The 19,986-nt window shown below is 41.9% G+C and overlaps 2 protein-coding genes across 3 annotated transcripts in view; one reads left to right on the plus strand and one right to left on the minus strand.

The window, feature by feature from the left end:
- GTF2E1 (general transcription factor IIE subunit 1) overlaps nucleotides 1-727 on the minus strand; it is a 55,540-nt gene extending 54,813 nt beyond the window's left edge. The window contains exon 1 of the mRNA XM_075764863.1: nucleotides 606-727. The gene's annotated coding sequence lies outside the window, so the exon portion shown is untranslated. The remainder of the gene's footprint in view (nucleotides 1-605) is intronic.
- Nucleotides 18-13,602, plus strand: RABL3 (RAB, member of RAS oncogene family like 3). Of its 2 annotated transcripts, XM_075764870.1 has the most exons (9): nucleotides 18-168; nucleotides 654-745; nucleotides 1,897-2,026; nucleotides 4,851-4,965; nucleotides 6,488-6,638; nucleotides 7,317-7,388; nucleotides 8,431-8,469; nucleotides 9,676-9,701; nucleotides 11,102-13,602. In XM_075764870.1, exons 1-9 carry the CDS (start codon nucleotides 123-125, stop codon nucleotides 11,145-11,147), a joined length of 717 nt encoding a protein of 238 aa, XP_075620985.1. In that variant the 5' UTR covers nucleotides 18-122; the 3' UTR covers nucleotides 11,148-13,602. The 2 variants fall into 2 exon arrangements, with proteins under 2 accessions (XP_075620985.1, XP_075620992.1); XM_075764877.1 differs by lacking the exon at nucleotides 9,676-9,701.
- The last annotated feature ends 6,384 nt before the right edge of the window (nucleotides 13,603-19,986 follow it).

The following is a 19,986-nucleotide window of genomic DNA, read 5'->3' on the forward strand; positions in this document are numbered from 1 at the left end:
AACGAAGTCGGTGCTTCGAGCAGACAGCCAATAGGCTGAGTGAAGCGGCAGGAGCCTGCGCCGCGATTGGCGGCGCCGGGAGAGGGCGGTGGTCTCCTGGGGTTGTTGCTAGGTAGAGTAAGATGGCGGCTTTGGACAGGGTTAAGGTGCTGGTGTTGGGCGACTCCGGTGAGTGTCCCTCCCCGCCGCTGCCCCCCCCGCCCCGCCCAATACGCGCGCGCACAGCGAGGGCGGGGGGCGTCCCCCTCCCTCTCGCCGCGGAGCCGGGCGGGGGCCCCCTCCGGAGGGGCCGGGCGGCGCATGCGCGGCGCGCCGAGCCCTCTCCCGACCCCTCCGCCCACCACCACCCGCCGCCTGACTGGAAACCGCCCGGCGGGAGCCCCCGCTCCCCGTGCCGCGGTGCTCGGGGGTCCTGTCCGCTTCCGGTCGCCTACCCTACGGGCAGGAGCGCAGGCGTCCCCGCTGGTTCCTTGGGGCTTTGCTCCTTGGCTGCCTTCCCCCTGTGCCCCGGCCGTTGGGCTCTGAGCGGTGGCCGTTACCCGCTCACTGCCGGGACCATCCGCGTTTAGTTGGTGCTTCTGCCCGTCGCTTCTTGGCCTTTGTACCTGCCCTTGCGTGATCTCCCAGCAGTTGTCCTCTGTGTGCACTTGCAGGTGTCGGGAAGTCTTCGCTTGTTCATCTTTTATGCCAAAACCAGGTTTTGGGAAACCCGTCCTGGACAGTGGGCTGCTCGGTGGATGTTCGAGTAGGTGACGTGCCCGACCTCTTGGTAGTCCTTGCTTAATGTGGAAGGGAAGAGCCTTAACTTTTTTTTTTTTCTTCTTTTCATTACTTTCTGCACCAGAAAGAAGTGCGTTTCAGTGTTTGTTTTGCTGAGAGATTAATCTTTTCAGGCAAATAGTGTTAAATATGAGCTGAGCACTTCTGTGAGCAAGGTTTGACCTTAGAGTTGTCAAAAGACAAGATACTCGTCATTTGTAGCGCCTCTCCTTACTGCAGTGGCCACTGGTGTGTTACAAGTCGTGGAGCGGCCAGTTTAAGTCAGAAGGCACACAAAAAACACTTCTCTGAGAAGCGCTTAATGCACAACTAAACTGTCAGCCAAACATGCTGGGGAAAAACAATTTGCCTGTTTAATTTGAGGGTATTGAGCGTGACCATAGGGTTGCTTCTTTTCCTCTCTGCTTATTGCAGGACCTGCTATTAGAGGGATGATATTCATACAGTATTTTTTTGGCCCAGCTCACAGTTTTCGTGGCGTGGTGATAAATGCTTTCTTCCTTTGCGGCTCTTTGCTGCGTTCTCCTTGAAATGTGTTGCCATAGGTTAGGAATGATCCTGTCTTACTGTCTATGAGTTTCATCTCAAAGAATGCTGAAATATATTTCCAAAATTTGGGGAAAGAAACATGGCAATCTGGTTGACTGTGGAGCAAAACTACCTAGCAGGTCCTGGGGAAAAAAATGTTGATTTGTTGAGTTGTCAATGAGAATTTGGAGAGGAAAAAGATGTGGTCGGTTGGAATCTGATGTGGTCACCAGTGCTACCATGTGGGTTTCAACAACTGTAAGAAGCCATGACCTTACTTTTTCATCTGCTGTAGCAACATGCTATTTCTAAGCACTCATGAAGCATTAGATTTGTTAATATTGAGGTGGAAAGGATAGTCCCTGCTGACTGACCAAGCTCCATCTCATATGAGCTGTGGTATCCAGTGGCCACTGCTTGACTCATTCCATCTCTGTTCTCTTTGAGAGATTTGAAATGGTATCAACATGAGAATTTACAGATTTATATCCAAGTACAATAATCCTTTCAGCTGAATGTGTAAGTGTTGAGTTGATTAAATCCTGTGAGCTGGTGCTGTGGTTATATATGATGTGAATTTTTCATCAGATCCATGACTACAAAGAAGGGACTCCAGAAGAGAAGACCTACTACATTGAGCTGTGGGATGTTGGAGGTTCAGTGGGTAGTGCCACTAGTGTGAAAAGCACACGAGCAGTATTTTATAACTTGCTGAATGGTAAGTTTGCTTGGTGTAAATCTGGTTCTATCACTGTTTCTGTCATGAGCTGTCTCTTGATTCTGAGGCAGGATTCCTTTAAGTCTGAATGAGGGCTATATTATTCTCTTTTCTGATTCCAGTACATTTATACAGGAAAGAAACTGATACCATTCATAGGCAGAATTTTATGGATTCAGTTTTGAACTGGAAAGCTGTTTTAGGCAAACCTGCGCAGATGAGCTTCATCAGCCTTTCACTTCAGTCTTACGCAGCTGGCACAGCAGGGAGTCTTTGTAGTTGCAGTGGGGTCCCTTCCAGCTACACTTGCAGACATAAAGGTTGCCTTCACCTTCCCAGGCTTCATATACATGCAGAAATATGATTTGTATTTTCTTTTATGTTTGGTTCCAAAACCTACAGCAGGGAAATAATTATTTGAATTTATATGAACATTCACAGTTAAATCCTACCCTGCCAAATTTGAACTGTTCTCCCATAAAATTGCAATATGCTGATAACCATCTTGCCTCCGTTCATTTAATTTGCCAAATGATTTTTAATAATTGAATCTTGCAACTTGCTGTAGATAGAAAGTAGTATTTTATGCCTTCTGTTGAGATCCTGACTTAAGGCCTAGTAGTTCATCTGTACCACTAATAAGAGCAAATAAGAGATTATAAACTTAATAATGCAGTATTTCAATTGTTTTGACATCTAAGGATAGTTCACTAAGAATAGATGTATACCAGATTAACAAAAATCTGTCTCAAATGTTCTGTTTTATTCTAATTTCTTGTTCCAAATCATTTGAGGGCCTTTCAATAATGTGTTTAGCCATTCAATAAACATTTTTGCTCTGTGATTATTTAACTCGTTATTTCTTCCTCCATTCCCAGGAGGAAAACCATGTGTAGGTATCTCTTGCTTATGTTGTTAACCAGACCTCTGTAAATAAGGTTTGAGTTGAGTTGTGCCCTCAAAACAAGCCTCTTTGGTATATGAAAAAAATTTATTCCTTTTTGACACCAAATCCACAGTATGCCAGTGAGTGTGGGTCAGACTTGGAAATATCCTAGAACAGCCCATTAGAAGATGAAATCTTGAACTTACGTGTCTGAATTACAGTTGATGACGTTAATAAAAGAGTGTTATTTATCTCCACTGTCCAAAAGATATTATTAGGCACCTTGCATATGAAAACTGTTGACTTTGGTAGTTAGGTTTGGCTCTGGTTTCTTTCCTTAGATTAATTCCTTTATTAGAGCTTGCCTCTGTTTGACCTGTTGTAAGAAGAGAAGATGAATGCATTCCTTCTGCCTGACTGCTTGTGCTTTCTGGGCTTGCAGTGGTCTGAAAACCTGAGATCAAAAGACAGTTAATGTTTGATTGTGACAGCATGTGTGCAGGCTGTTGGCGAGACCTGGTTGTTGGCAAGGTTAGGTAGGGTTTGTGCTTTGACTGCACATCTTCTGCTTTGGTGTCCCCGCATCTGGTGCGTGGACTGCGATAGTCTAGGGTGGTGACTAGGCAGTAAGGTTGGGGCTTGTAGATCTTAATGGGGGAGAAACATTTCCTTCAGTAGTCATTGGTCCTGCCTGCCCTTTTTTGATGTTGACATAGTCTTTTCCTGCCTGTGCAACTAACTGTAGGTTTTTGATGAAGCAGATAAGGGAACTGACCAATCAAAAACATAACTGAGGAAGAGTGTCAGGCTTTCTCTCCTTACACTGGGGATGGACACACAGTTGAGTTGCCTTTTTAGGCTGTTACTGAGACAAATGCTTTGAAACAGGGCTATGGTTGTGATATGCTGGGAACTCTCATAGGAGAGTCTGTGCACAGTCATGTAGGGTAGTGGAAAATATTTGTGGAAATGTGTTTTTTTCGTTGTGTTTACAGTGGGTGACACCTTTGGGAGTTAAGGTGAAAGATTAAATTAATATGTTTTCTCCACCTGTGGGCTCTGAAGTGTGTTGAGAATGAATCCTGATGAAGATAAGGGGTATAATTCCACTTTGTCCTTGAATTAATGATGGTCTGAAGTCTAGAGGGAGTGGAAATATTCCACAGGTTGCAGAAGGTGTGAATAACTAGAATAAATTTGCTAGCAGGAGTTAGTAATTGAGTTAGGAACTGTGGTTATCAGAAGTGGGTGTCTGTTAATAGCATAGCTAGGAAGTTTGGCTGGCTGTTTTTCTATCTCAGAATTTACATTTTGAAGGATCATGGTAATGAAAAATGCTAGAAGCTTAATCTTAAATACACGGAATCTTATTAATTCATATTTCTACCAGCCATTTGGTGGATTGTGACAGTTTATCAGAGTCTGTTTCCCCTTTGGATACCTCCCCAAGTATGTAGCATTGGTTTTTGAAAATGCAGGAAAGCAATAGGGCTCTCTAAACTCTTTGCAACAAAGAAACAGCCTTTAGAGTTCTTAGATTGTGTGACAGAAAGATAGTTATGTTTATCAATTAGGTAAAACAAAGAAAGGCTAAATTCTCTGCTGCAGTAATACAGAATTTGAGTATCACTAGGACTAGACAGAGCAGAATCGGAGAATGCCTGCAAACCTCTTGCAGATTAAACCCTGACGTGGCTGTTCATTTCCTCCTTTCATGAGATTTTTCTCTTAGCTCTTATCCAATTTCTGATCAACAGCTTTAAAAAACCTGTTGCATCCTGATATTTTCAGCTTTACTCATTCACTGTAACTGAACCGGTTATATTTCCTTTTCTTCATTCTCAGATATCTGGAAACCTGCAGATGTCATTTTGGTAAGATAAGGAAAAAAAAAATCTATCATTAAATAGCATCTTGCTGCCTTCTATTTCACTTTAGGGATAATTTTAGTGCATGACTTAACCAACAAGAAATCATCCCAGAATTTGTATCGCTGGTCTTTGGAAGCACTCAACAGAGATGTTGCTCCAACAGGAGTTCTTGTGACAAATGGGTGAGTGAAAAACATACATGCTGGGTTAAGACACAATAATTCCAAGTTGTTGTGGAAGTCAGTATTCATCCCTAAGGCTACTTGAAGTTCACACAAAATTAGATGCGGCTAGATAAGAAAAAAGGAAAGAAAGAAAAGAAAGAAATGGGGGGTATCAAAGAAACTGGCTGTACTTTTTGGTTTTCATTGCCAATCAGGCCATTCTGCCAGTAAATTCCCAAACTGTATGGCCTAGACCTTGCATCCTTCATTTGTCTGAGGCCTTTGTGAGAGTGGGTCCAGTCCCTGATACACAAAGACTTGTGTGCCTCTACTGAGACATGCAAAACCCTTGTACAGAAAGTGTCATGGGATGGCATGTCTCTGTTCCAGAAGACTTTGTCTCAGTGCCCTAAGACTGAGGAAGTTTGCTTAATTATTTCTTGTTTTGCGCAGCAAGGGAATTATTTCAGGAGTGTGGCTTAAAAAGAGCTTAGAAAACTCTGCTTAAACAGCATGTTCGTGATCAGCTTTCCAACATCTTGTCAAGTGTTTCCTCCTGTATCTCTGCTCCTGTTATACATGTAGTCAAGGAGGTTTTAAGATAATTGATAAACCTCACACATGAGCATGGAAGTAATAATAAAGGGTAACTTTTTGTAGGAAGAGTATCAATTTTTTATCTGCCTGTGCTGGTACACAGGTATTTCTATAGAAACATGGAAGAAGGGAAAGAGGGTTTGCACTGTATAAACTACAAATTTCTCCAGTTTTTTCACATACAGGTTCTTCATAATTGTATTAATTTTCAAAAGCTTTATTTCTGGGGGGACAGATACTCAGCCACTAGCAATTGCTTGATCAAGTTCTTGCTGTGGGTTATAAAATTACTTCCTAGAAATCTTAGTTCAGGTAAAAAGTAAAGACCAGTGTGAGGGGAATGATTGGAGCTTGGATTTGTGATGACATTTAATTGCAATATTATTGAATTAATGGAGGCTATCTGTGATCTTTAGTCATATCTGAATCAAAGCTTGTTGGAATTCAACTTGTAGCGACTACCTTTACTTGAAAGTAGAAGAATTAGTAACTTGCCACCACAGAATTGTTATTGCACCCCTCGTTGATCTAAGGTGGAAAGGGGTAGTGCTTCACAGTTGCAATTTATGTAACTGTCCCTCCTTTAAAAGTGTATATATATAGGAACTTTAGATGTTCAGAGGTGATCAGTCTCTGGTGGCTGCATATGCTTGGAATTCCTGTTCCTTTCCTGCTTGTGTTAGCATTTCTTCTGCAGTTCATCTATGCCAGGAAGAAATCCAACTCGTGGTGTCTTTGCTCTTTCCTTTCAGTCCCTTTGTAGTGACTTAGATGCAGAAACCCCTCCTTATTTTACAGATACAGCACATTGTCACTTAGATAAATAATGACCCTTAATAAATAAATGACCGTTATTTGAAAGAAACAGGCGAACTGATGGCACCGCTGTGCCCACTTACACGACCATCACTTCATTCAGAATTGTATTTGTTTCCCTCATCAGTGACTATGACCGTGAACAGTTTGCTGATAACCAGATTCCACTGCTGGTAATAGGAACTAAGCTGGATCAGATCCCAGAAACTAAGCGGAATGAAGTTTTGACCAGAACAGCTTTCTTGGCTGAGGATTTCAATGCCGAAGAGATAAATTTGGTTAGTATCCTTGTCAGCGCTGTTGTTTTTCTTTTATATGGGAGCAATTCTGGTTTTTAGTAGGTAAAGATGTTGCAAAAGTCAGGCTTTTGGAGATTTTCTCAGTAATGCTGGAGTCATGCACATTTTGATTGCCTGTCCCCCTTGCTTGATGAAACAATTGTCTTTATTTCACTGTAGGGAGGTGTAGGGGGTGTTAGATAAGGTCACTGAAGCTTAGAACTGATGGTTGGGAGTTAAATTTTCTCTTTCCTGTTCTTAGTTCTGACACAGATTATCTTTGAATGAAACATCAAGATCACTGTATTTATATATATGTATATATAATATGTGTGTGTGTATATATATATAAAAATATGCATGTGCTGTGTGAAAGCTTGCATATAGACACACATGCACACACACGTATGTGGAGCCTGTACAAATTATTGGCTGACAGTATAGCTGATGGCAGAAGGAAGATGTGGAGCGCATAGGGAGGCACTTAGAATTCTCCAGTTGCTTCACAGAACAGAAGTTGGTCTTTTTTCTCAGATGACCGTGGAGCAGAAATCAGCAGTGTTTTCCCTAGCCGATTGCATGTGCATCTGTCAGGGGAAAGGGTATGTTGATTTCCATGTGTATGGCTTCCTTGCTTTGAATTCTTGTGCTTGGTTTGTTGTCTTTTGTGTGTTCTAGGATTGCACCAATCCTCGTTACCTGGCTGCAGGTTCATCCAATGCTGTCAAGCTAAGCAGGTTTTTTGATAAGGTAAGTCAAGTCAATTAAAATATCTTTTATTGTTTCATGTATTGAACACTGTAATGTGAACATGGAATGACAGTTAGCTGCTCTTTCACGTTCCATTTTTTGAGTTGGTTCAAGCCAGGTGTGGGGATGCCAAAGATTGGTCTGCTTTTGGAAACCTCCAGAAAATAGCTGATCTGCTTGAAGGGCTAATTCTTGATCTGCATAGAGCAATGAAAAAGAACTCACAAATGTGCAGAGACATTCTACTTTTGGAGTCCTTTTGCAGGCCAGAGGGTTGCAGTGTGCTAAGGTAGTAATGTGGGGCGTTAGAAGACTATGGTTAGCTCTGTTGCTCCTGATTAAAGCAAGCCTTAGGAATTAAGAAACTTGGCGTATTACTCGCCCTTCATGCACAAGAGAACATAAAGGCCTACTGTGAAAATGACAGAAGGAATGCTCTGGTTTAAGCATCCCCTGGACAAAGCGATCATAGTGGAGCAGATCACCTCCTGTAACAGATTGTGCTTTAGAGGAAATTTGTCCTGAATTTTCTTTGGAGGAGGGTGTAGATTGTACAGGGTGATAGAAATCACTTTTTGATTCTTCGATTGACAGTACTGCCTCCATAGTTACCTTTCAGCACAGACAGTTTGTGCATCATTCTCAGAGAGCGAGTCATGCTACCTCTTCTCAGGCATCATCTATGCCCAGAGGCTACTTGGAACCACTGGAGTTGTTATGCACCCGCGCAATAAGCTTTTGCTAATGCTCAGAACTGCTGCGCTTGCAGAGAGGAATGGAAAAAGGAGACATCCAAACCATCACCTCCATTACTAAAGAGGGATAACTAAATTAGATATTTAGAAGTTGAGGATAACACAGCTTTACTAAGAGTGTCTGGAGGTGGCAACTCCTTCTATGTGTAATAGCGCTTTGCACTTAGAGCAATAAGCCTGGAGCAGGGGACGTAGGTTCAAACCTTGTCCCGGTTAGCCGTGAGTTTCAGTGCTCCCAAGGTTATGCATATGCTATGCCAGCTAAGATCATTCTTTGTTTTTCCCAGGTCATAGAGAAGAGGTACTTCTTAAGAGATGGCAATCAGGTTTGTCATTTTTTCTCCTTTTTTGTTTTGTTTCTCCCTGTGTAATGTGAACTGCTGACAGAGTCCTCTTTAAAACATGGGCTTCACGTGACTTAAATGATAATCTATGCTGGTAATCGAGTTTTTAAATCTATGGGAGCACAGCTGTTTTGGATAGAAAAATGGCTGACTTGTCATCTGAAGTATTTGTCTGTAATGTGATTGGCAGTGAAATAATTAAGTATGCTAACACAGTAGAAGTTGCAGGAGTGAGGTAAAATGGGCAAATATGATCTCTTTCAGATCTGTCAGCTTCAAGCTGCTTGGTTGCAGATTTAGGCCAGAGATGCTGTCATAAAGGTCAATGAAAAGGGGTTTTTTGCACAGCTGGGACTAGCATTTTATGTTTTGAACAAGTAGTTTTCATAGAACCAGCGGAGCCACAGGGAAAATGGCAGTATGATACCAGATTGTAATTCATTCCTAAATGGCTGAATTAACTGTGTTTTCAGTACAGTTGGTGAAGAACCAGCAAAATGACTCTCTTGGTTTGGGCAGGCCACTTCAACGTTTTGTGCCCCCACCTTTCTGGGTGCAGTCTGCTATGCGGGCAGTAGCGAGGTTCCACTTACCATATCTGTGAGGTGTTTGCAAATTACCATGAATAGCACCACTGAAATACAATTGAATGTATCGTTAGATGTAGCTGTGCTGAAAGTCCCTTAGGGAGAATGGGGAAAAATAGTCACAAATTACAGAATGCTTACTTTCTTTGAGCATTTTTTGTGTCTTTTAAAAATAAATTTGCTTTTTTCCTCTTTCAGTTCTGCATAATGCCTGTTTTCCTCCCCTCTCCCTTCCCCCCCACATTCTAGTGTAAGAAAGTCTCCCTTTCATGGGGATAATAGCTTAATGCAGAAATCTGCTTGTGTGATGGTTGTCTTTGATGCATGATGTAAGATTTTTATTTTTCTTATTTCATCGTTTTTTAGTGGCTAGCCAGGGATTAACTTTATATTCCTCATGGCCGTGTGCCAAAGATTACAGCCTTCTGATGACTACTTTCATCAGCCTCACTGAAAACAGCTCATAAGCTTAAAACAAATCTCAGGTAGTGGCGAGTCCAAATAGGAGCTGGAGATTTCATTATAACCTCTTAATGTTATTATTTGAAATGCTCTACTTAATGTAAATCTTACAAATGTGTTTGTGGGTTTTCTACAATAGGTCTCTTCGATCACTCGTGTTTTGAGGTATTTCTATTATAGACTTCTTCAGGATGAAAAGAATGATAAGTTTCAAATTGTTTGTAGCTATGACTTCGATCAGACCTCTGATAAATAATTGTTACTCTTAATTAGTGACTTTTATCTAAAAAATGCTAAAGCAGATACGTTTTGAGCTGTGGTGTTCTTCCACTTTTTTAGTTATAATGATTGCATTTTTCCTTTTTGAATTCCCAGAGTAGTTTTGATGAGATGAACCTTTGTGCAAAATCTGCCTGATTTTTCCCTTAGAGATGATTGCTTTTCAGAGATGAACAAAACAATTCCTGAATGAATATCTTGTATATCTCTTTGCATTTTGGGCCTGAAAAGCCTAACTAAATTTAAATTGTGGGCTTTTTAGTGGACTTTTATTTTGGGTAAGCTCTTTAGCTTTCTCAGTTTACCAATGAAGTGTGTAACCTAAACAATCTACTTTGTATTGTAAATGACATTTTTGTCCCATACCATCCATACATGCCTACCTTCTCCTGGCATGATTTGTAGTGCTTGGTTGACACCTTCCATTTAAATATATTGTATTTCCTATGAAAGTGTGGAATTGTTTTGGGAGGATGTGTTTACTGGGTCTGCTATTTCTGCTTGTACGTATTTAGATATCTAAAAGTTATTCTGGATTGTAATCAAATAGTTTTATGATGCTACCAATAGGACAGACATCTGATAGAGTATTAGAAAGCAGTGCGTCTCTTTCTTTTGGGGGGATTCACAGGTGCATTGGATTGCAAATCTGTTCGAAGTGCCCTTAAACCAGAGAAGCTTCTGATGGTTTCAAGTAGATTTTCTTTGTAAACACTCATTGTTCACCGTGTAAGCAGTGTCTACAGATTGGCTGCAAAAGCAGGAGTGCTAATCCTTTGTATTGTTGCAGCCTTTTCTATTCTGATGGTTTTCTTAAAGCTTTCAGCAATTGATAAAACTGTACTTTGAACTACCATTGAAGTGCTGCTGTCTCAGGTTAGAAGGCATAAAGTCTCAACAGCTCTTTAATAGAACTTGGTAATACTATTCTATAGTTTCAAAAATGAATGGAAGAGAAATTCTTGTATGCATTTGAATCGGGGGAAATACGGACTTTGAGATCTGTAATTAACTGGTTTAGAATTTGCCCAAGAAATTAAGGCATTCATTGCCAAAAAGCCTTAAGGAGCTCCACAGAACAAATGGGCCATACTCAAATTTTGCCTCTTGTTTAATTAATTGAATATGCTCCTCTAGCAGTAAGCTGAAGCATTTTAGTCCTGATTCTGGAGACGGCATGGAAAAGGAAGGCATTGTTGCAGTTGGCTTGGTAACAGGCGCTCAAATGTGAGCTATAGGGAGCTCATGCTGATTCTGACATGATGATGTATCTTTCCTGTCTCTAGATTCCTGGCTTCTCTGAAAGGAAAAGGTTTGGAGGAGGAACACTGAAGAGCCTTCATTATGACTGAATACGGAAGAAGTGGAAGATGACTTCTCCGAGTCTCTAACGGCATTCCCATTCCGACTGGATGCTTAAAGACAATAATGGTTATATCAAGCAGAGTAAAATGATTTTATGCTTTGGCTGGGTAGACTGCTGAAGCTACTTTTGCTGGAAAAGACTTGGGGAAGAATTTCCAAAAATCTAATCTGAAGCCTAGAGCGTTTCTTAGGATTGCAGGCTGTCTGGATATATGGGAACATTTGGGGAAAGTGTGCAATAAATTGAATGCCTCTCACACTGCTGTGGGAAACTTCATCATACACAGCATGTATATGCGACATCTTTGTCTCTGTTTTGGAAAACTTATGGACATTCTTTGCAAGGAATTACATTCGTCTTACCTCTGAAGGAAAGATGATACTGAGTGGGCATCTCATTTACAGTAAAGTGAACAAAACAAGTGAGCAAAATGTAAGGATGGGTAAGAAATAGTCTGCAAAATAATAGAATGCCTTCATTAAATGAATGTCTCACCTGGAACACACTGTTCAGCCCTATTCAAAAGGAATAAAAGAAATGGGCAAGAGATGAAAAAAGATTTGAAGCCTTCAAAAGAAAATGATGAGTAGAAAACAAGTCGTATTAATTCTGCTGCTTAAATTGTAATTGTTTACTTTGGGGAGGACAAAGTGAATCAGTTACTCCTGTTTATCTTTTCATAATTGAGTTTGGTCTTGTTCTTAATATTAAATTAAAAGGCCATGCATTGAAAGCTGATGGAAAAAGTATGTTTTTATACAATGCTTATTTAGAACAAATGGCCTCACTGAGCCCGAGAGCTTAGCGGATTCAGAAAACATGAAGTATAAGAACATCCTCTGAATTAGAATGGATAGAAATATAAAAGAGATATAAAGCCCCCTAAAAAGTAGGAACTGAGCATGACTAGAAGGAAAGTTCTGTGATAGGGATGTTTCCTTTTCATGTTTAGTACTAAGGATAAGGGAGACTTGACCTGGTCTGATCTACTGTGCAAGCTGTTGTCTTCCTAAATAGCCTGAGCTTTGCCGTTTCTCACCTCCCTGTAGTTATATGGAGTGGTAAAAGCCTGATTTATGGCAGTTTCTTCTTTCCCCTCCTTCCTCAATTCCCTCTAATGGTTAAGCCTCTGGCAAAGGCTAACTAAGAGCTAGAGTTAGATATAAATACAGATTAATAATAAATGGGGATAGAAGAAAGTAATGTGCTGGTGTGAAATTGACAGCGAGCAGAGTTCTGCAGTCTCCAGATTACATCTGCCTGCAGCTCTTCTCTAGCAGCTGCTTGGAAATAAATGGAAAACTGCCTATTGCCGCTAATCAGGCACAAAAATGACAGCTAGGTGCACCACTCAAACTTGTTACAAATATGGTTACTTTGCTTTTCCTTAGGCCATTTTTAGAAAGGTCTTGGAGCATTTGCGAACATGAGTGTAGTGAGTTTTTAGATGCTTGTATGAAATAGTTTTTTAGTTTACATCTACTTTGTGACCAGGGAAAATAAGGTACCGAAATACTCATAGCAGATAACCCGTGTCTGAGCTGTGCAGCTCATGACACCACCAATGTCTCTCTGCTCCCTTGACATTGAAAGCTGGAATTATTTTCTCAAGGTCAGGTGCTGTCTTAGGGTAATCAGATTTAGGCTCCCTCCAATTACCAAGGAACTGCAGACCAGAACAAACGAGCTAGGGCTATTTCTTCCTTCACCCTATGGCTTCTTTAGGAGAATTGGAAGTGTTGTAAAGGGAGGACGTTTACTTTAAGGTACTGCATGAAGCAGTGGTCATACAGGTCTTTGGTGTGGAGGAAGCAACTATCCTAAGTAGCACTCTTCAATGTAATCAGAAAAGGAACATTGCTCATCGTGCTGTAGGGTGACCTAAGCCCTAGTTGCAGCTTACCTGTATTCATGCTTTTCACTCCTGAGGCTCCACCAAGAAATGTCCTCGTAAGAGAAATCTTGTGAAGGTCAGTTCACACTCCAGGAAGAGGAGAGAATGCATAGTTCCTGTGCATCAGCGGGACTGAAGGTGAGATGAAAATCAGGATTTAGGAGGAAATTAGAAAAAGATACTGTTGTGATAGGAAGGAGACAAGATAAAGGGAATAGTACCGAGGAAAAGTAGAGGACATGGGCAAGCAGTAGAAGGTTAGCAGATTGAGAGGAAGTTTGCTTGAGGCTGTGGCTGCTGCTCTAGGCGCAGCTGGGTCTGTCTGCACTCAGTCATAAAACTCCTCCCAGGGTATCTCCATCCACTCAGACTGACCTGCTGGGTGGTCTGACAAGTGACCGTGGTCAGTCTCACTGTCCCACCTGCAAACTGAAGGAGGCTTCCCTGGAGGCAAGACTCTGACGTATCTGTTTATCAAATTGTAGTGTTTTCAATACATTGGGAATTAAAGAGTTTACCCTTTCTAATTTTAGTCTGGATGTTTAACTTGAAGAAAACGAGTACCAGAGTTGTTCCAAGCTGTTTGTGTTGTCAGTATATTTATTACGGTATTGCCAACCTTAACTCTGTCCTACATAAACAAATCATTTAACTTCAATAGTTAGTTTTAATGCACTGACATCCTTTAGGTAGCCGTCATTTGATTATAATTCTAAAGGGTAAAGGCTAAAATTTCTGTGCTGTTCTCCAGCAGTAGCCCTGAAAAATGGTTGCAGACCCATCTGACCAGGATTACAGTGCTTTAGCATTTGTGTTCCCCAATTAGAATAGAAACACCTGTGTGGGTTTTTCCATGTGTTTTTACCTACTTTTCTTCTAGTATTTTATCAGGGCCGAGTTAAGGATATTAGCATATTCAACTTATGTTTAACTATAATCCTGAAATTTCATGGGTTTTCCATGCTTGGGGTTTGGATAATTGCAATATCCGTGGTTTGTAGGTTTTTTTCATGACTGGCACACACTTGAAATAGCTCCATATGATTTTTGTGTGGAGTAGTAGCTTCTGTTTTCCTAAATGTAATACAGAGGCAGAATGGACTGATAATTATAAATAAGACAAACCATGGGAATTGGCAGAAGCTGTTGTAGGCACCATTAACCTGCTGACTAGGTGTAGTGTGGGATTAGGTGCATTTTTCTTTTTATTTTAGTCAAAGATAGTGGCTCCATACCCAAGTGGCACCAGTTTAGCACCATACCGTGGTTGTACCCATATTGTCGTGTATAGAGCAAGAATATCTCGTGCCTGCTGTGGTGTATACCAAATGTCAGCATGCAGCAGGCGATGCGGAATGACTATCCCAGTTCTTTTCATTTACTTTACCCTTACTCCCTGCCCCATCCCTTCTGTGCTTCTGCTTTACTTCTATCTCCGAATGTCTGCACCGGCTCCCCCCATGCCCTGTATGACCCTTCTCTCTGTCTTGCCTGTGTCCACCCATGCCCCCCTTTTTCTGTCCCTCCCACTCCCTTTCTCTGCCCGCTTCCCGTGTCTCTCCTGTCTGACCCTTCCGTGTCACCAGGGGGTCGCAAAGGCCCCTCTGGTTCCCCCTTCCTTCCCCTGTTTTTCTGTTCCTCTCCACCACGCTTTGTCTCTCTTGCTGCACCACTTGATTCCTCTGTCCCTTCACCTCTCTCTGCGTGTGTCTGTCTCACTGTTGTCCTACATCTCTCCTGTCTGTCTCTCTGGTGTCTGTCACAGTCACACACATTTCACATCAAACACTTTTATCCAATTCCTTTAATGTGGAGCTACTCAATCTCTCTGTGTTATTTCCCAGGCAGAAATAAATGCCCCGGTGCTGTGTACCGGAGGTGTAAGTGAAGATGGCTCATGCAGGTACATTGGAGATGTGTTAGACTTCCCATGGGTACACAGGTGAAATGTATAGCAAACAAACAATGAGCCTCCCCTCTTCCCAAAGGGCTCGACAGAGCTTTCTGGTTGCTGATTGCCAGTCTGATGACTGAAGGGATAGTCAGAAGTATGAATACGTCCTAAATATGGAAAATCCTCCAAATCCGCCCCTCTTGATTTCCATGCAGAAAAGTAGGAAGCCCACGTGTACAGTAACCTTGAATTCTTGAGTATACGTTTTTGTTCTCGTAGCAACAGGACTGACGGATTCTTGCAGCAATCTTTAGCAAAGGTGCCACTGGCTTTAAGCGTGTGAAATCTATCCAGTAATGGGGGTTTGGGTGCAACTTTAATACAAATTTTCATTATTGACAATATATGCAAAGGCAGCTGCCATATGCTCCATTTATCACTAACAAGATATGAACTGCTGCATTGTAGCCTGCAGTCTATAGATTTTTTTGGTGGGGTGTAGTGAAGTCACTTGAATCCTCATTTTTCAGTTGATGAGGTGACAGACTTTACTGATGGAAAACCCACTTCTGCTTTTCAGCAAAGGGAGTTTAATCCCTCTATTTCTTTTGTTAGTCAGCTCTTCCCATTAGAAGTCATGTTCCTGTCTCACTTTCCTTATGAGGATGCTGGTTACTTTGATTCCTTTATAGAGCTGAGCAAGTCTGTGGCTTAGTGCACTAGTTTTCTTTGACAAAAAGCCATTATCATTATTGATGAACCTGTCACGGGCTGGCAAGTTACCAGAAAGTGCTGGGAGGTAAAGCTTTCCTTAGGGTGTGCTTTGCTGCAGCACTGCGCGTTAGGTCCTCAGGCAGACACTGGTTTCAGAAAAAAACATCAGGTAGGTGTCAGGTAGGAGCAGGGAACAAGAACAAAATCAGTCCCTCTTTAATTTCAAACATCCAATTAACTGCAAAGCTTTCCTACGTAGTGAGGGCCTGGTAATACAGCCAAAAGTATTGTTCTTAGTATTATCCACTTGTGCTACTGTGGGTTTATTCTAATTCCTGATCAGTAAATGGGGACAATGTTTCCCTGTGATACATGAGAATACCCAGTGAAGAAGTTAAGAAGAGGTTTCATCACTAGCCATTGGTATATGAGCAGCAGAAGGACTTTCCAGTTGTGCAGGCAAAGCTGTAATAAACCGTGGTTCTCAGGACGTGAGTCTACACGGATCTTGAAATTACATGTAGTTCTCTACAAGTGAGAGTGATGAAGCCTGAAATGGTTAATGGAAGAAAGCAGATTTGTCATTGTTTGGAGTTTTTCAGGGTAGAATTAGTAGTTTTCTGAAAGATCTGCTTTAACACAGCTTTAAGGAAAAGTACCCCAGTATGTTTGTAATTTGGATGTGGCTTTGGGCAACTTGGTCTTGTGGAGGGTGTCCCTGCCCATGGCAGGGGGCTGGAGCTAGATGATCTTTGACGTCCCTTTCCACCCAAACCATTCTATGATTCTGTTTGTTAGGAGGTTGGTTTAGATGATTAGATGATCACTGTGGCAGTGAAGAGACTGTGAAATCTAGTTCTCAGTTTAGCTGCTTAGCCAACCCCTGCTGCAAATACCATTAAGTACAGAAATGTGTTTTCTTTTTCCTACTTTGGCATGACATCACTAAGACACAGCTTGTTGTGCCCCTTGGGCTTATCAATGCACAGAAACTCTGCTTTCGTACATACTGAAGTTGCACAGGGAAATTCCTTCTCAGCATATCACCACGGACTTGTCTTAAAAAGATGTGGAATAGAAGACAAGCTCATAAATAAAAATACGTGCTCGCTCTTGACCACATCAACCAAACGAAAGTTTGGGCTGTGTGGGCCATCCACCTCAAAGTTCAGTCATTTATTTTGACTAGGAGAAGGAGCGTGAAGTGAAATAGTGTGTGATTAACCCATGCACATCTATGTTCCCTTTGACCTGAAAGTTAACGTTTACAAAGTGGAAACACACTGCTGGCTTTGGGTTAAAGATTTATTAAAGGACAAGGAGGCCCGGTAGCTTTGAAGACTAGGACTGCGTTCAGAGTTTTTATCTTGAGGCTGTCTGAGACCACCCTCTCTTCCTGAGGCTCGTTCTGCTGTGGCTTACGTGGGTGTGATGGGCTGTCCTACCCTTGATGTATAAAAGGTCAGATCACAAAATTCAGTGACTGTCCAAAAGTAAGACCCTCCTTAGCCATGGCACCAGAGTGGGGAAGGACAAAACAGGGCAAGGTAACTAAATTTTCTCCTGACTCCTAGGAGTGGTTCTTCTAACCTGAGAGCAGAAGCATCACATCAAGGTGAGCAGGTGGCTTCTCCAGCCTCTCTTCATGCAGCATCTGCTTTTTGGTGACAAGGAGTGTGTGCTTTCCACTGCAGACAACTATTATGACCTTTCCTGCACAAATAAATGATAATGATTAACCTGTCTGGCATCTGCTGCTGAATGGTCCTAGAAGAATGACAAGGACATATTTCATAAGAGCCACTCTACAAAAAAGTACATGTTATTAAAAAGAGCCTTTTTTGCCACAGAGCTGTTGGCAGTGATAAAAAAGTGTAAATATTATTGCTTTATTGTCTTATATTGTGATGAAAGGTTCAAAAAAGAGATTAAATCCCCTGGTACTAAGTAGTACACTAGCAGATAGAGTCAGCTGCTCTAGAGAGCTCCTCTCCCATTTGGCAATGTGTAAAGGGTTAACAAACCGAGAAGAAATGCCAGTTGGGGAAGCTGAGTTCATAGAGAATGAATGAATACATTAATAAATAGGTACATCAATGAATGCATTTTAGCCATACAGAGATAGGCAGGAGAAGAGGTTGGTCCTTTTAGAAACAAGATATATCGCTGTGAAAAGCAGTGGGCCACTGCAACAGCAGGTCCATGGCCACACCAGAAAAGATCTGTCTCTCAGTTGCCTCTTACGTACCTTGTGGGCACGTGCCAAATCTGGCAGTTTACCGGAGTAAAATTCCCAGGCATTTCAAATCATTCACTCCAGGGTGACATCTGTTGTAGTTCTGACTATTTTGTGACATGCAGTTGAAGACATCACACCGACTTTCTGGCAGGGCTTGCTGCCTTCACCAGTGACAGAACCCATCAGTGCTGCTCGGTGCTGCTGCGTCAATGCGTGGCCGGCTCGTTCTGTTCTGCTAGTCCCCTTTCCCAAGCCTTACGAATGTGTTCAGATCAACACACACAGAACAGAAGAGCTTTACTTCTGGGACTGGACAACCACTCGCTACAAGGAGCGACGGTGAGCTGTGATCCGGTGATCGTACTCATCATAGCAGCCCTGGCAGACTACAGTCCGTGCTGGGAAGCACTGGGCTAAACACAAAGTGGAAATTTATGAAGATGCGGGCTCTGCTCTGGAAGGTGAATGCCCTAATAGACAAGTATTAAGGTAAAGGGACAGGGAAGAGTATACAGCCTTGCCTCTGCCACATGGCATGAAATACACATTGCATAGGAAAATGCTAATGGAGCCCATAGGGAAGCAAAGGGACGACTGTCCCTTGGCTCTCCCTCCCTTTTATCTCAGGAACCCCCATCATTCACCCATGCAATGGCCCACCATCTGGACTTTTAAATGCTTTGGCAGGAAACGAAAGGCCTTTTAATGCACATGCTACAAAGTTGAGTTCCCCTTCGTCTATTGGATCAAATATAAGCTACTTCATCTTCTATTTGAAGCTGCCTCATCTTCCATTCTCCTCCTCATCTTTCATTCACCACTGAGATGTTGAACACTAGATGCTGTTTTCAAGCTGTTAAATTTTCAAGCGAGCCCCTTGGTACTTCCTCTCATTCTGCCTCTTTGATTTAGATGAGCTCCTTGCATATCTCCATCGTGATGCCTGTGAGAACAGTTCACATCTAAAAAGCTGCTGGTATGCAGGTACCATACAGTTGCAATATACATCATGTGGTAGCAAATACTGTTGCATTGATGTCTTATGCTTTTTTACATACCTCTTTTGGGTTTCATTACGTATTTCAGCTGGACTTTTTGGGGGGTAAAGGCCACACGAAGCCACGCACTGGACAGATGTCATAAACTCAGGAAGATAGCTGAGAAGACACTGAATGCTTTTAATGCTCATTCTTCCAAGCTTAATTCACTGTGTTTATGAATCATGCTTATGTGATAACAATTCATTATGTTTCTGAATCATATTTATGTGATAACAAAGACAGTTGCTAAAATATTAATGAAATACATCTATACTTAATGTTTCATAAGATCTATATTTAAGAGCTGCTGCAACTAACTAAAGGGGTTGTTTAAGCAAATCACAGAGTCACTGAGGTTGAAAGTGACCTCTGGAGACCACCTAGTCCAACCCCCCTGCTCAAGCAGGATCAGCTGGAGCTGGTTGCCCAGGACCACATCCGGTTGGGTTTTGAATATCTTCACAGCTGGAGAATATACAACCTCTCTGGGCAACCTATTTCAGTGTTTGACCACCACTTAATATTCACATTCAAGGGCAAAAACGAAAGTCCACAGAACTACAGGCCAGTCAGCCTCACCTCCATCCCCAAGAAGGGATGGTCCATCGCTTCGAGGCAACTAATCCTGGAAACCATTTCCAGACACATAAAGGACATGAAGATGATCAGGAGTAGCCAGCATGGATTTATGATTTCCTTTTTAAATGGGATGGGCTAGGTCAGAAACACTACAGAAGTGTTAAGAAATCTTCTTTTCTGTATTTCATATAATTTGGAGGTCAAGAAACTAAGTGTCAGTTCAACAGTGTCACCTTAAATAATGTTTTTCCCTGTATGGAGTGGAAAGGCCAGGTTAGGCAGCCTAATAAGCTTTAAAACATTTACATGGCCATCAGGTAAAGTGATAGTACTTTGTCCTTTCTTAGGAAGCAAGAACAAGCAGGAAGTAGGTCTACACATAATTAAAAAGCAAGACCTTTATTTTTACCTGTCCCACAAGAAGAAAACAAGAGAGCAGGACCTA

Source organism: Balearica regulorum, chromosome 1 (assembly GCF_011004875.1).
Source record: "Balearica regulorum gibbericeps isolate bBalReg1 chromosome 1, bBalReg1.pri, whole genome shotgun sequence".
Lineage (NCBI taxonomy): Eukaryota > Metazoa > Chordata > Aves > Gruiformes > Gruidae > Balearica > Balearica regulorum.